We start from the raw sequence: 14,209 nt of genomic DNA on the forward strand, positions 1-14,209 counted from the left end.
CGACACGGTATACCTGTGATATTTAAAAATTTATTTTGTATATAATATACATAATTTTATTTGCAGTAAACTGGCTTTGAAATAAAGAATTCAATATGTATCTTAAATATTGTATAAATTTAACGACATATATTGACGTTATAAAAGAAATAAATAACATTTCAAGGTTAATTACTTTTAAAGATATTCTAATATAATTATGTAACTATTAATTATTAATGTTTTTCGAGAATTTGAGATACTTTGTATTTTAATTATTAGTAAATCATTTCTTATTTAATAATAAAATCGAAAATCCGATAAAATTGTTGTTATTTTTTTAGAACAAAGACATTTAATTAATATCTCCACTTATTTGAAACAAAAAATCTCTAATATATCAAGTATTGACATTGTTCTAATTAATTATTTAAATTTAGCTTTTTTTCTTTATAATGCATAACTTGATTAATTATTTACAAAATAAAAATGATTTGAGAATGAGTAATAAATTTATTAGATTTAATTAGATTTGTTACTATTATTGTCTTTGTATATTATGTAATAAATTAAATAGTGATTAAAAAAAATGTAAACGTAATCGATTAGTCTATGTAATATTAAAAAAATTGTTAATGTTAGTTATCTTAGTTGGGTTTTCATTTAATATCTTTTTTTACCGATGAGGATATAAATAATTCAAATATCGTTTTTATGGACGAATTTATTACATTCATTATATCAATAGTTTTTTTTTTTGTTTAACAAATATATTTCATTATTGACTAGTATTAATGACTAGAATACCCTCGCGGGCCACCTGTTGCTTTGACAACAATCAACTTTTCACTTAAACACCTTAAGCACTAACCAGAGCCCTTATAGGAAATAGAATAGTTCTTTGTATAGGAAGATCACACCGATGTACATATGAAACTGGATAAATAAACACTGTAATGAAAATGTTCGATAGTGAAGCTAGAAGGAGGTTTAGTTTCTTGTGGGCTCTGGGCCAAGCAATACTCAGGCCATCGCCATCTCGCCAATCCCGCGGAGAAGACGCGAGCGCAGCCTCGAGAACACCGGGTGCTCGATTGGAATTCCACGGCCGTGGAGGAAACGGAGCGTTTCCTGAGCGCATACCAGGAAGCCGAGCTGCTCGGGGTCCATGTCCACGGGCACCGAATCCAGCAGTGGATCATCATTCTCGTCTCCGTAAGCGTCCTGGCTCTCGTACTCGTTCATGTTGTCAAACATATCATCCGAAGTGTGATGCTCGTTATCCATTTCAACCGAACAAATACGTCCAAATAAACGCTTAAGTGCTTGACGCTTTTCAGCATTATCGGGGTCGTTCATCAATGGTTCGCTGCGGGAACGCTTGCGACGCCGCTGACGTTTAACGTGCCGCTCAGCTTCATTCTCGCGTTCGCGCTTACGCTTGCTCGTCATAATCACAAGCAGTTTGCCCGCCGGCGTCGGGATACGGACTACGAATGGGCCGTGCACAGGGAATTGAAGGGTCTCGATGCGATTACGCTAGGTGACGTTCGTCTCGTTCGGACACGCCGACGTTGTGCGGGATGGAGCGAGGCAACGCGGCCAGCTGCAGGAGTAACAGCTGAGCGAGCAGATGCAGGGCGCGGGGCACGAACGCTTTGTTTGATAAAGTTTATTCGGGAAAATAAAACTGTTAGCCGCGATTGCGCGAGTCGGCGGGGCGCGGGGGCGCGCGGGGCGAGAGGACTGGCCCGGTCGACAGCTGCGACGCATCTGCCGATTCAGGTGAATTCCAACTGTCTCAAGGTGCCGACACAGAGCAATTAGTCGCGGCGAAGCCTAGCTGGCATGTAAACAAAGTGAACCCTTTTAGGCTATTCATCTGAAATTTGTACGGAAAACGCAAAGAGGACTCGGAACGTAATTAGCGTGCAAAAATAAAACCTGGCCGAGTTCATTGTTTTACGCTCGGGCTTGTATGTAAACTAATAGCTATCTGCGTAAATTGTAAAAATCAATACTCAGGTTTATGTAGTACCGGGAAACGAGCTGCCAGCCTCGGTACCTTGCTTTATGTACTGTACACGGGTAGACTGTTATCATTTACCTACATCACATTTGATCTGCTTTAAATAACATATACAAAGGAAAAGGAGGAAACAAAGGAATTGTCTTGCTATGATTTTATATTACTAATTTATTTGTAAGATATAAAATTTTTATTTTGATTATTTATTTATTTTTATTTAAATTCTTCATTGTACAATAAATACACTAATACAAGTGTGTACAAAAGGCGGGCTTAACGCTAATGCATTTTCTACCAACCAACCTTGGTATCTGCAAGAAAGTATAGTGGATGTACAATATAAAAATTAAAAAGTAAAACAAACAATAATTATAATTTAACAATACGTATTATAACACAATACTAATAATATAATATAATTAAAATATAATATAAATTAAAGCAAATATTTGACACCTTTATTAAAATGTAACGTTTAAAATATTGGTAAAGAAATAAAAGCACTTACGTATTTTTGAATGTAATCACATTTCAGTACGATTCGAGTCGCTAAATAGTTGAAACGTTGATAGCACAGAGCGCAGAGTTTAAGCAATTTCATTACAAAGGAAACGTCTAATGCTTTGAAACTTTGGAACGTATCTCGCACTTCATAACTTGGACATCTCAAGCTAAATTAAACTCTATTCCCTTTTAATAAAGTACGATAGCTTTATACATTCAAAACACATTCCCTGTGAGAGATCACAAGTCATTTCTCAAATAATCGTCGTAGACCTCACAGTCACATAACAGTTCACACGTAGATCTAATTTTGGGTACATACGTCGGCACTCTGTCCGAGAATTTAATTTAAAATCTTTATTACGGCAGAGTCTTCGATTAAGTTTTCTTAAATGGAGTTGCTAACTTTGTTATCAAGTTCCTGTATCCGTTGAGTTAGCGTATCCTTTGAATACACGTTATGATGGATACGTTTACTTTACTCAGCTCAGCTCAACTTTATTAGGTTAAGATTACAAATTCCTATTTTGTAAACATAACACGTTGACGCAATATCTTTTACTATACACAGTATGTAGATATTTCTATTGTCTGTTTGTATGTTTCAATGCTTTATTTTTAGTTGATAGCATTTGTTATTGGGAAAACAACGCATAGGGTTCACTAAGGTCTACTAAATCAATTGTCAGACAACGAGCGATTAGAGCACATCAGATTAGTTATGGTCTTAAGTTGATTGAAAATGACTTTGAATACCTTTATAGAGGAGAATTTAAGGAGGATTTTTTAGAGCCTGTATTATTAACTTCTGATAATATTATAGGTAGGTAATACGTAATAGATTAAAATTATGGCAATTTTTTGCCATCAAACTTCTCTCTATTTGTCACATACTTGCTATTTGCAACTTGTGACCCAAAAAGTTGAAGTGTGTTATTTGGGGCTTGTTTTACCTTTTGCTGATAGTGCCTATCAATAACTTAAGTGCGAGTTAAACATTATGAGAAACCAGTGAAACAAACTGTTAGATATTTAGATGATAATTTGTTAAAACCGCTCATTATGATGTTCCTTGACTTACTTTTTTATTAGTTAGAAGGAGAAAGATCCAAGTCTTAACAAATGGGTATCAAGTTTTTTAATACTATATTTTTTAATAGTTGATTTATTGCTTTTTTTAAAACATTTTTAACTTTGCCCTTGATAGGTTTCGAACAACTGTTATATTAGTTGAAAAGAAATAAACAAGAAATAGTTTTTAGGTACATTTTATATGTTCGTTACTGATATACTTTTTGTCTATGGTTTTATTATAATGTTTTTACAAATATGACGAATTTTATTAGTCTTAGTAGTGTCATTTTTTTTATGGTTATTATTTACTATTTAATTATGTTAATTGGTACACAAATTCTGATAACAAATCAGACGACTCACGATTGTAGAGGCATAAAAATATTTGAGCAAACCTCCATCACCGGTTTATTCCAGATTGTGTTTTACCATTAGCAAATATTTCTATGGCCTTTGCAAATATTTTATAATTATATATTATTATTAATTTTCTATAGACAATTTGTTATATCGATAATATAAAAAGGTTAGTTAAGTAAAATATTGTAACTTAAGTTGGAGAAATGAATTTATTTGGTAAAACTTTTGAAGAGTTTTTACTTACGTATGCATGAAATTAATAAAAATTAGAAGTTAATGAAAATAAAAATGTAAATCGAATGTATAGAAAAGTCGACAAGAATGAAAATGCTAAATCCAATAGGTAATTAAAATCGTGAAGCAGATCAGTCGCCGTAAGAATCGAAGCGTTAAATTATTACTAAATCGTTCAAATAATATATTTATCAGTACATACGTTTGCAGTTCTACGATTTTTTTAGTTGGATGGCGGTTTTAGTTGTTTGGTTAGTGCTAATGCTTATATTAAAGTTTCATTTTAATTTCATAATATATTCTTACCACAGTTAACGAACAACTAAACTTATTATTAATCTGTTTGTAACCGAAAATTACATATATGTATGATGTTAAAATTTATAACTATAAAATAAAACGATACGTATTGTTACTTTGAAGACATATTACGATTATTATTCATTATAGTCATATCTATTCGTGTTAAACTTAAAAACTATTAAACGGTATCATACAAACTGGGAAGTTAACTGGTAACTAGGGATAGTAGTCAGAGTGATTAGTGTAATAGATTTTAGTGTATAATTTGTTATATAATGCGGTTATTGTTCTTAGTAACTATGATACTAATGAACTGTTCATATAATACTAATACAATGCTGTTATTGTATATTCTCCATTGTTCTAATTTATGAATAATGTAACTTTTAATTTTAATACGATAATTAACACCATAAAATAAAATATCATTTGAAACTGTAAATAATACCATGATGCTTTATAGCTTGAACTAAACGCTGTACGCTGTACACCTGTTTATTTTTAGCTCTTCGATTTTATGTCATTCAATCATGGTGTACCTAGACCCTAACGAACAAAAAACTATAGTAGAGAAACAGATGAAACTAACTAGCAAAAACTAAGGCCAAACGATAAAAATACTTTTATATTTTTATAAACAGGTGTTACGCTAAACAGTTGAAGATGATGGAACGAGTAAGTAAGGGTTTGGAAGTCTATTTTTATAAGTTAATGAATTTCAAAAATTTCAGTAACTAGTTCTATATGAGTATCCAACTTTTAATATAAATATCTTGTACCGATCACGACGGCGTAATATTTAAATAAATGGACGTTGAAGAGTTTTAATACTGACGTAAATTTCATATGAACTGAATTCAATAAGATATACGAGTATTAGCTTGTAAATTTGTCACTGATGGTCAAATATGGCAATAGCCATCATATGTAGAGCATAAGAGTTGCTTTATTCTGAACTTAATACATCAAGTTAATCGACTGCGATTCGGTAGATAATTTCATTGGGATAAGTAACAATTGTTATCAGGTGTCTGTGAAATGCAAACTTTAGAGTTTTTCCATGGTTACGTATGGAGTAATGCTGGGATTAATGCGACTTCTCGTACCACTACAACAGAACGGTTATCAAAATTTCATACATCAATTTAAAAATGAAAAAACACTCTAAAATTAATCTCACTAAAGTAACATTAATATATTCTGCATAGCTCAGGTTACCTAAGAGCTTATATATATCGCTTCAGCCTGTAATATCCCACTGCCGGGAATAGCCCTCTTTCCCCATGTAGGAGAAAGATCAGAGCTGAATCCACCACGCTGCTTCAATGCGGGTTGGCGGATATATTCGGATATAAGGACTGCATAAACACCCAAACAATGGTATGGCCAATACAAATGTTTCTCATGTGTGGCGATCGAACCCGCAACCGCCAATGCAACAGATACAATCCAGTGCTGTGACCGTTGTGCCAACGCGTCGTTGTCACTTATATACCTATATATAAAATAAAGTCTGTGAAATTTTCGTATTTATACAGCTCAGAACCTTAATAACTTTACCGGCACACCACAAAGTATCATATATAATTTCCATGACACGAACTATTTTGACCCAGGTATTGATCGTGTCGTCAAAGTGTTACTTACAGTTATTGTATTTTGTTTGTAAAGAAAATAATACAACTAGTTTTCGTCTTAGACATATAAACATATATTTAAAAAAAGGTGACAGTTATTTTTAACTTAGCAACAAATTTTATAAAATGTATAAAAACAGGTTTCTTGGGGTCAGAGATTACACACACACTTCAGCCTACCGCAGTCCACTACTGGACATAGGCCTCCCTAATTTCGCGCCAAAAATGGCGTGAACTCGGGTGTTTTGCCCATAGTTGTCATGCTGGGCAGGCGGGTTGGTGACCGCAGGGCTGGCTTTGTCGCACCGAAGACGTTGCTGCCCGTCTTCGGCCTGTATATTTTAAAGTCAGCAGTTGGATGGATATCCCACCATCGGTCGGCTTTTTAAGTTCCAAGGTGGTAGTGGAAGTGTGCTATCTTTTAGTCGCTTCTTATGAGACCCACGGGAAGATAGGGGGTGACTATATTCTTTAATGCCGTAACCACACCGTAGAGTTGTCAGAGATTACATTTGACTTAAAATAAGATGATCGCTTTTTTGTATATGACACAAGTATTCTTATATACCTATATTGAAATTTTCGTTATTTGAAATAATATCTGGTAAAGTTCTACCTAAGAAACATCAAAGGACCTAATTACATTCCTTTGGGACACCTGATTGTTTTATACCAGTACAGAACCATTCGCTGGGAATGACAAAAGGAAATCATTTATAAATATTACAAACAACAAAGGACCTTTCGGGACAGCGTATCATATACATAATATTGTAGAGCTAAAGAATTTGTTTTGTTTGTTTGTTTGAACGCGCTTATTTCAGGATCTATTGGTTCAAATTGAATTTTTTTTTGTTTATTTTTTTTTCGTAAAATTAATGCGGCTTAAAACACGGAGGCACGGTAAGTTGATTTATAAAATTGCCACTTCGTACGATATAAGATTTTTAGGATACCGTGAAAACCGTATTGTTGAGACTAGTGGAAAAAAAGATTCATAACAAGGACAAAGATAAAAGTGTTTCTATTATTATTTAACAACTCCGTCCAGACTATCGTGTCCAAAATTTACATAATGTGACATGTTCAAATCCACAATATTGAAAGGACATAAGAGCAGACAGAAATTGCATTTTATGTACGTAATAACAATTTCACAACCCAAAACAAAATATCATTAAAACGAAAGTCGAACGCAATCAGATTATATTCCGCTTAACTGGAAATCAAATTTCATTTAATGAATTAAAACGTTTGCCGTCGTATTTTGAAACAGTTTTTAATTACGCGCTTGTCAGTAGAAAAGCTCATTACGAGATGAATTAATACACGATTCCTTGATATAGCTTTGTTTAGGATATTAAATGATAATGTCAAAGGTAATTCGAAATTATCGTAGACTATTTATAGATTTAAATTGATACATCACTACTTTGTACTTAAAAAAATACTGGGTATTGTAATCAGTAACACAACTTTGTATTGTTATTAGATTCGTAAGCTTAGATAGGTCTACAATAGCCATAACTATTAAAAGCAAAGGACAAAGCGATTTGATATGAGAACTATTCAATATTGAAGTTATAAGTAACCCGTTGTTCAGTGACCGATGAAAAACTTAGAATGAAACTTAGAAAGAATTATCGATAAGACCTTTCGATACGGTGCGATCAATAACATTTTACGCCGTGTGATTGACGCTACAAACTGGAAAATTATAAAGTTACTAGCTGACCCCGCAAACGTTGTTTTGCCATATATGTTATTAACTCCCTGAACACCCCCCTATAACAGGGGTAAAGGGTGTTGGGTGATTCTTAGACCTACCTGATATGCACACAAAATTTCATAAAAATCGGTTCAGCCGTTTCGGAGGAGTATGGTAACTAACATTGTGACACAACAATTTTATATATAAGAATTAAATGTTTAAACATCTTATTATTTAAACTGATTTAGCTTGAAAACTCTTTTGTATCGGGAAACTTTGTCAAATAATAGAAAAGCGAATTTCAAATGAAAAAGTTTGCATATATTTGTCACAGCATGGTATATGTAAACATTTAAAGCAAAGAAAAAATATCTTCTACACACTTTAAAAAAAAAAAAAACAACAAAAAAAAAACAAAATGCTTATACCTACGTAAAGAAAAAGATAAGATTCAAAATATTCTGTAAATCGAGAGCGATTATAATGGACTACCTACAAATAAATAATTTTGATGTATATTTATTTTTTTTTTATATCACTAGGTCGGCAAACACGCATACGGCTCACCTGATGGTAAGAGCTGTACCGTAGACGCCTGCAACACCAGAAGCATCGCAAACGCATTGCCGACCCAATCCCCAATCCCCCCCCCCCCAGGAGGGGTAAATGTAAACAAATTCAGAGATAGGTAGAACTGAAACTGGCCTTAAGTATTTAACAAAAAAACTATATTTTGTTCTTTGTACAGTACTATTGCATGTATAAAAATATATATGCTATGTTTATAATTGTTGATTTTAATTTTTTTTTATATTTGTTGATATTTAACATTTATTTAACAATAATAAATAAAGTTATTGTATTGAAATACTTTAGGGAAAATAATATTGTAAATACTCTTTGAGACTACTTTTAGAGTGCCTATGACTTTTTAAAACCAAAAACTTTGAACTTATTAAAAACACGTTACAGCTAATGCAGATAAGCATAAGAAAAGTGAAAACTAAGAAAAAAAGACCAGAATTTTATACAGGTATAGAAAAGTATTAAAAAACTATTATATATTTTCTTCCTTATCTTATTTAGTGACAACTAAAATGTTGGATTAAAGAGTCTCTAAGGCAGATGTGTTAACAGCAGTCCACTGCTGGTTACAGACCTCTACAAATTCGCGCCAGACACCCCGGTTTTCCGCAATCCTCATCCACCCTATACCGGCAATTTTACGTAGATCGTCGGTCTAGCGGACCGGAGGACGTCCCACAATGCCTTTGCCAAGACACAGTCTCCCCTCCAGCACACGTCTGCTCCAACGGTCATCGGTCGTGTGACACAGGTGACCAGCCTACTTCCACTTCAACTTGCTAATTCTGCAAGATATTCAGGTATAAACAACTTCAACAAGTGGTAAATTGGTTGTGCCACGTGATTAGCGAATGCACGTGTTATTCAGAAGTAACCTTCTTTAAAAGAAGATTGTGACGTCTAAGATTATGAAATAACGTATTCTCCCCATAATGACAATTCAGTAATATTTTAGATATTGTATTGTTATTATCTCAACTTTTATTAACTACTAGCTGACCCGGCGAACTTCGTATCGCCTAACACAAACTTTATCGTATGGTATTAAAGTTCAAATTGACTTTTAAGTATTATCACAAATCTTTTGTACGGGAGTATAGAAAAGTGTTGTTTTTAGACTTCTTCAGGAAATTAATTTTTTTTTTTAGAATTTTTCTCTCCGTAAGAACCATCCTCGTACTTCAAGGAATATTTTAAAAAAAGAATTAGCGAAATCAGTCCAACCGTTCTCGAGTTTTGCGCTTAGCAACACATTCAGCGACTCATTTTTATATTATAGATTGATCTAAACTTAAAGTATTGGCATATTCATATATGTCGCCTAGGAGTTTTATTGCGCCCTTTATATTTTTCAATGGTATGAAAAATTAATGAGATGTGGATAAGTTAATTAGCCCAAAATCTTTTGCTGCTAACGCGTCGCTGAGTGATAGTAAGAACGCTATTCTATTACGCAATGGTTTACGTTTAAGTTTGGAAATTGAATCCTCAACATCATGTGCAGACTTTCTTGTGATGCTTTAATTAATCGCGGGATAGGAACTTTAAGACACATGAGCATCATGAAAGTCAGTAAATATAGCTTAAGTTCGAGTCCTTTCTTTTCTTCTTATACCAAGGGGGGCAAACGAGCGGATGTCATTTGATATTACGACTGCGACTACCGTTGCCCATATACATCTGGAACGTAAGAAAAAGTTGTGGGTGCGTTGAGATTAGTTTAAACGGATCAATCAAACTGTGACCATGGTTGTTGTAAAGTATCCGAAACGTCGGGCATCTAAAAAACTTAATAAACCGCGATAAAGTCTGAAAAAGTTGTTTCATTGTAAAGCTGATAATAACTCAGTATCGCAAATCTAATGATTTTTTCTGAAATGAAAGTATTTCTCATAATATGAAATAATTAATATTGTTAAGTAAAATTAGTCTAGTCATTTCGAAGATTAGGCAACTTTAAGCTGAATGAAATTTTTTTGGTACAAGTATCAAGGTGCTTTAATAAATAAACTCTATTTTTATTATTTTCTCATTACAAACAATCATTTAAATTTAATTTTTCTCCACGGATTAATTTTATAAGAAGCCCTAAAGATAGCAAAAGGAAATTCGTATTAGAAGAAATTTGAGTAATGAAAAAGGTGAATCGAAATTTAATCTTTGTTTTGACGCTCATTAGGTTAATTGTTGATTCTGGAAAATTCCGTAATTGAACAGTAATTAATAAGGGCTTTATTGAAAAAAGAAAACAAATCTATAAAATAATTTTAGTGTTTAGTTTATTACTTTAACAAATGTTAAACACTAAAAATAATTTCCTTTTGTTTGGTTAGTTACAAGAGGAATGGCTCCTTTTTGTGATTCTGTACTTTGGTTAGTGTTACTAAGACTACTTTCTGTTCATCTGATAATGAATTGTATCTTTCAACTATGTTAAAGCGAACCACACCTAAACCGTTATAGATTTAGCGACAGTTTTTACTCGATCATCATAATTATCATAATCGATTATATAAAAGTTATTTTATATATTTAATTGAGTATATTAAAAAAAATCGCGTAAGACTTGGGAGAAAAATTCAACACCAAACTATGGTTAATTCAAAAAATTTAATTTTCAATATAAAATATGATACATATAAGTTTAAAGAATAAATTAAGTACGTACCGACAATTTCAAGAAAATGTTAACGTTGGTTTGTTTAAACAGCTATATTAATATATATGGATACTAGTTATTTTTACCCACATGTTAAATAAATAAATATTACATTAAAATGAGCGCTGCTTCGTTTTTAATGTGATGTCATAGGATTGTCTGCTAAAAATCTAGGTTAAATGGCGGTTGGAGAATATTATTATATTCGCCAACCGCCTATATTTAGTCTAACTAGTAACTATATTTAGTCGGCCAGGAATTTTACAGCCAACCCTTTCGCGATTTATCTTTGACATGCTAAAGTAGATATAAAATATTTTTTATCCATTAAATAGATAGGTGAAAATCATGTCTAGTTCGAATCTTAGACCATTACTTCAAAAGAGAAAAAATGCTTAACATGGACTCCAGTTTTGGTAATTTTTCAGGTAAAGTAACTTTTTAACCGACTTCCAAAAAAGGAGGAGGTTCTCAATTCGACTGTATTTTTTTTATGTATGTTACTTCAGAACTTTTGACCGGGTGGACTGATTTCGACAAATTTTGTTTTAATCGAAAGGTGGTGTGTGTCAATTGGTCCCATTTAAATTTATTTGAGATCTAACAACTACTTTTCGAGTTATATCTAATAATGCGTTTTTACTTGACGCTTTTTTCGTCGACCTACGTTGTATTATACCGCATAACTTTCTACTAGATGTACCGATTTTGATAATTTTTTTTTTGTTGGAAAGAAGATATCTCTAGTTTAGCACCATGATACGGAAACCAGGATCTGATGATGGGATCCCAGAGAAATCGAGGGAAAATTGCGAAAATCCGCAATAACTTTTTACTGGGTGTACCGATTTTGATAATTTTTGATTTAATCGAAAGATGATGTTTGTCATGTGGTCACATATAAATTTCATTGAGATCTGATAAGTCCTTTTTGAGTAATCTTTGATAATGCGTAGTTACTTGACCATTTTTTCGTCGATCTACGTTGTATTACTCGTCGATGTAATTGAAGTCGGTTTTTTTTCGTTTTTCGCGAGCAAACACAATTATTAAAGAACAAAGTTCTCAATTCGACTACGAGTACGAGTACAAGTAATGTACAATTCAGCCTGTAACTTCCCACTGATGGGCGTTGGCCTCTTTCTCTATGTAGACAAGGATTTCAATTCGAGTGTAATTTTTTATTTGTTCATGATAAAGTTAAGATTAATTTAGCTATAGTATGTATTTCTACTGTTGAATAACAATTCACACACATACCCATTTACAAAAATACGTAAAAGTAGACGACAATATAGTGAAACTATGAAAACCAGGTTAAAAAGAACATATTTTAGTCAAAAACAAAATTATGAGATTCGGCGAGAAAATAATTCACAACACAAGTTACACATATTATTTGAACCTTTTTGCTTTAGACGTTTTTAGGTTCATTTCAAAGTCTGATATAGTTGCAAAATATTTCCATAGATGGCGTTATTACGCTTTTTTATCCACGAACCGTTTTATTATTTTATAAATAAACTAAATAATAATTTATAAAAATTTCAGATATAAATAATCAAATAATACTATATGTACTTATTTATAACATTTACTTTAAAAAAAATACACCGTATTTTTTATGGCATAGATAATAAAATATTGCACTATTTATACTTCATTGGCGATATTTATTTATTTATTTATTAATATTTTTTATTTCATTTAAAAAAAATAATGGTTTACTAGTCTTTTATTTTGTTGTTCAAATAAAAGTTGTGATTGATATGAACCAAATCGAAGTTCTACAATTTAAATTTAATTTAGGTTTAATTTAGAGAAAAATAAGATGTTATGTATTTTCTATGTAAAGGTAGATTGAGGTGAAAAAGGTAACTAATATTTGTTATTTTCTGATTAGGTAAGTCGTATCTTACGTAATTTACATTTGATCGTCATAAAAACGAGTTTATTTAAACATTTTAACCGAATAACAAAAAAGGAGGAGGTTCTCTATTCGATAACTTTTTAATAGGTTGTGCGTGTCATGTGGTCCGTTTAAATTTAATTGAGATCTGACAAGTACTTTCGAGCTATATCTAATAATGCGTATTTATTTGACTATCTTTTTCCTCGACCTACGTTGTATTATATAAGTAGTATAAGTTTTCACTGGGTATATTGATTTTTATGATTTTTGTTTTAATCGAAAGCTGATGCTTGTTTTATAGTCGCATTCAAATTTGATTAAAATCTGAGGATGATTTTTTTGAGTAATGTTTGGTAACGCGTATTTACTTGACTCTTTTTTCGTCTACCTACGCTTTAATACATGTCGATGCAATCGAAGCCGGTTTTTGTTTTACAGTGTTTTAACGAGACGTGGACATTGAAGATGGGACTAGTCTACAAGTTTAGAGTCGCTCAACTTGTAATGGAACGGGCTATGCTTGGGGTCTCTCTCAAAGATAGAGACCCTAGAGATAGGATTAGAAATGAGACTATTCGCGAAAGAAGGATGGTAACCGACATAGCCCACAGAATTAGGAAGTTGAAGTAGCAGTAGGCTGATCATCTGTGTTGCAGGACCGATGGCCGCTGGAGCAGACGTGTCCTGGTGTGGAGATCGCGTGTTGGCAAATGTAGTGTGGGACGTTCTCCTGCCCACTGGACCAACGATCTACGTAAGATTGTCGGTGGAGGTTGGATGAGGATTGCGCAAAACTTGGATGTCTAGCGTGAACTTGGGGAGGCCTATGTCCAGCAGTGGTCGGTGAAAGGCTGAATTGACTGTGAGACTAATATATAATATTAATCATATTAAAATATACAATAATTTATTACTTACTTATTTATCGGATGCTCTGGATTACTTTCATTAAGTATATTATCCGTGTTGACAGGCACTAGGTATTGTCAGGTTTAATATTATTTTCGATGATTATTCTTGGTTTATGATCTTTCATATTGGATTAAAAATGGATCCTGAAATTAGGCCATTCTAAATAAAAATCGTTTTACTTTTGTCCTATTAAAATACAGCTCTACCAGTGGCTTGCATAAAGTTTTTAGACAGGGTAGGCACTCAAAAAAAAATATGAACAGCCACACTGCACCTACATTCTCGCAATTTTTTCCGTATAAAATTATTG

The 14,209-nt window shown here is 32.7% G+C and overlaps 1 protein-coding gene across 1 annotated transcript; it reads right to left on the reverse strand.

The window, feature by feature from the left end:
- Positions 1-688: 688 nt before the first annotated feature.
- On the reverse strand, positions 689-1,477 carry LOC123660424. The gene has a single exon (XM_045595510.1). It carries the CDS (start codon positions 1,429-1,431, stop codon positions 1,003-1,005), a length of 429 nt encoding a protein of 142 aa, XP_045451466.1. The 5' UTR covers positions 1,432-1,477; the 3' UTR covers positions 689-1,002.
- Positions 1,478-14,209: the final 12,732 nt, after the last annotated feature.

The sequence above is a fragment of the Melitaea cinxia genome, chromosome 15, assembly GCF_905220565.1.
Source record: "Melitaea cinxia chromosome 15, ilMelCinx1.1, whole genome shotgun sequence".
In the NCBI taxonomy this organism is placed as follows: Eukaryota; Metazoa; Arthropoda; class Insecta; order Lepidoptera; family Nymphalidae; genus Melitaea; species Melitaea cinxia.

Bases quoted from the DNA above. Each gene is read 5' to 3' on its own strand.
- LOC123660424 (XM_045595510.1), bottom strand. From the start codon at position 1,431: ATGACGAGCAAGCGTAAGCGCGAACGCGAGAATGAAGCTGAGCGGCAC.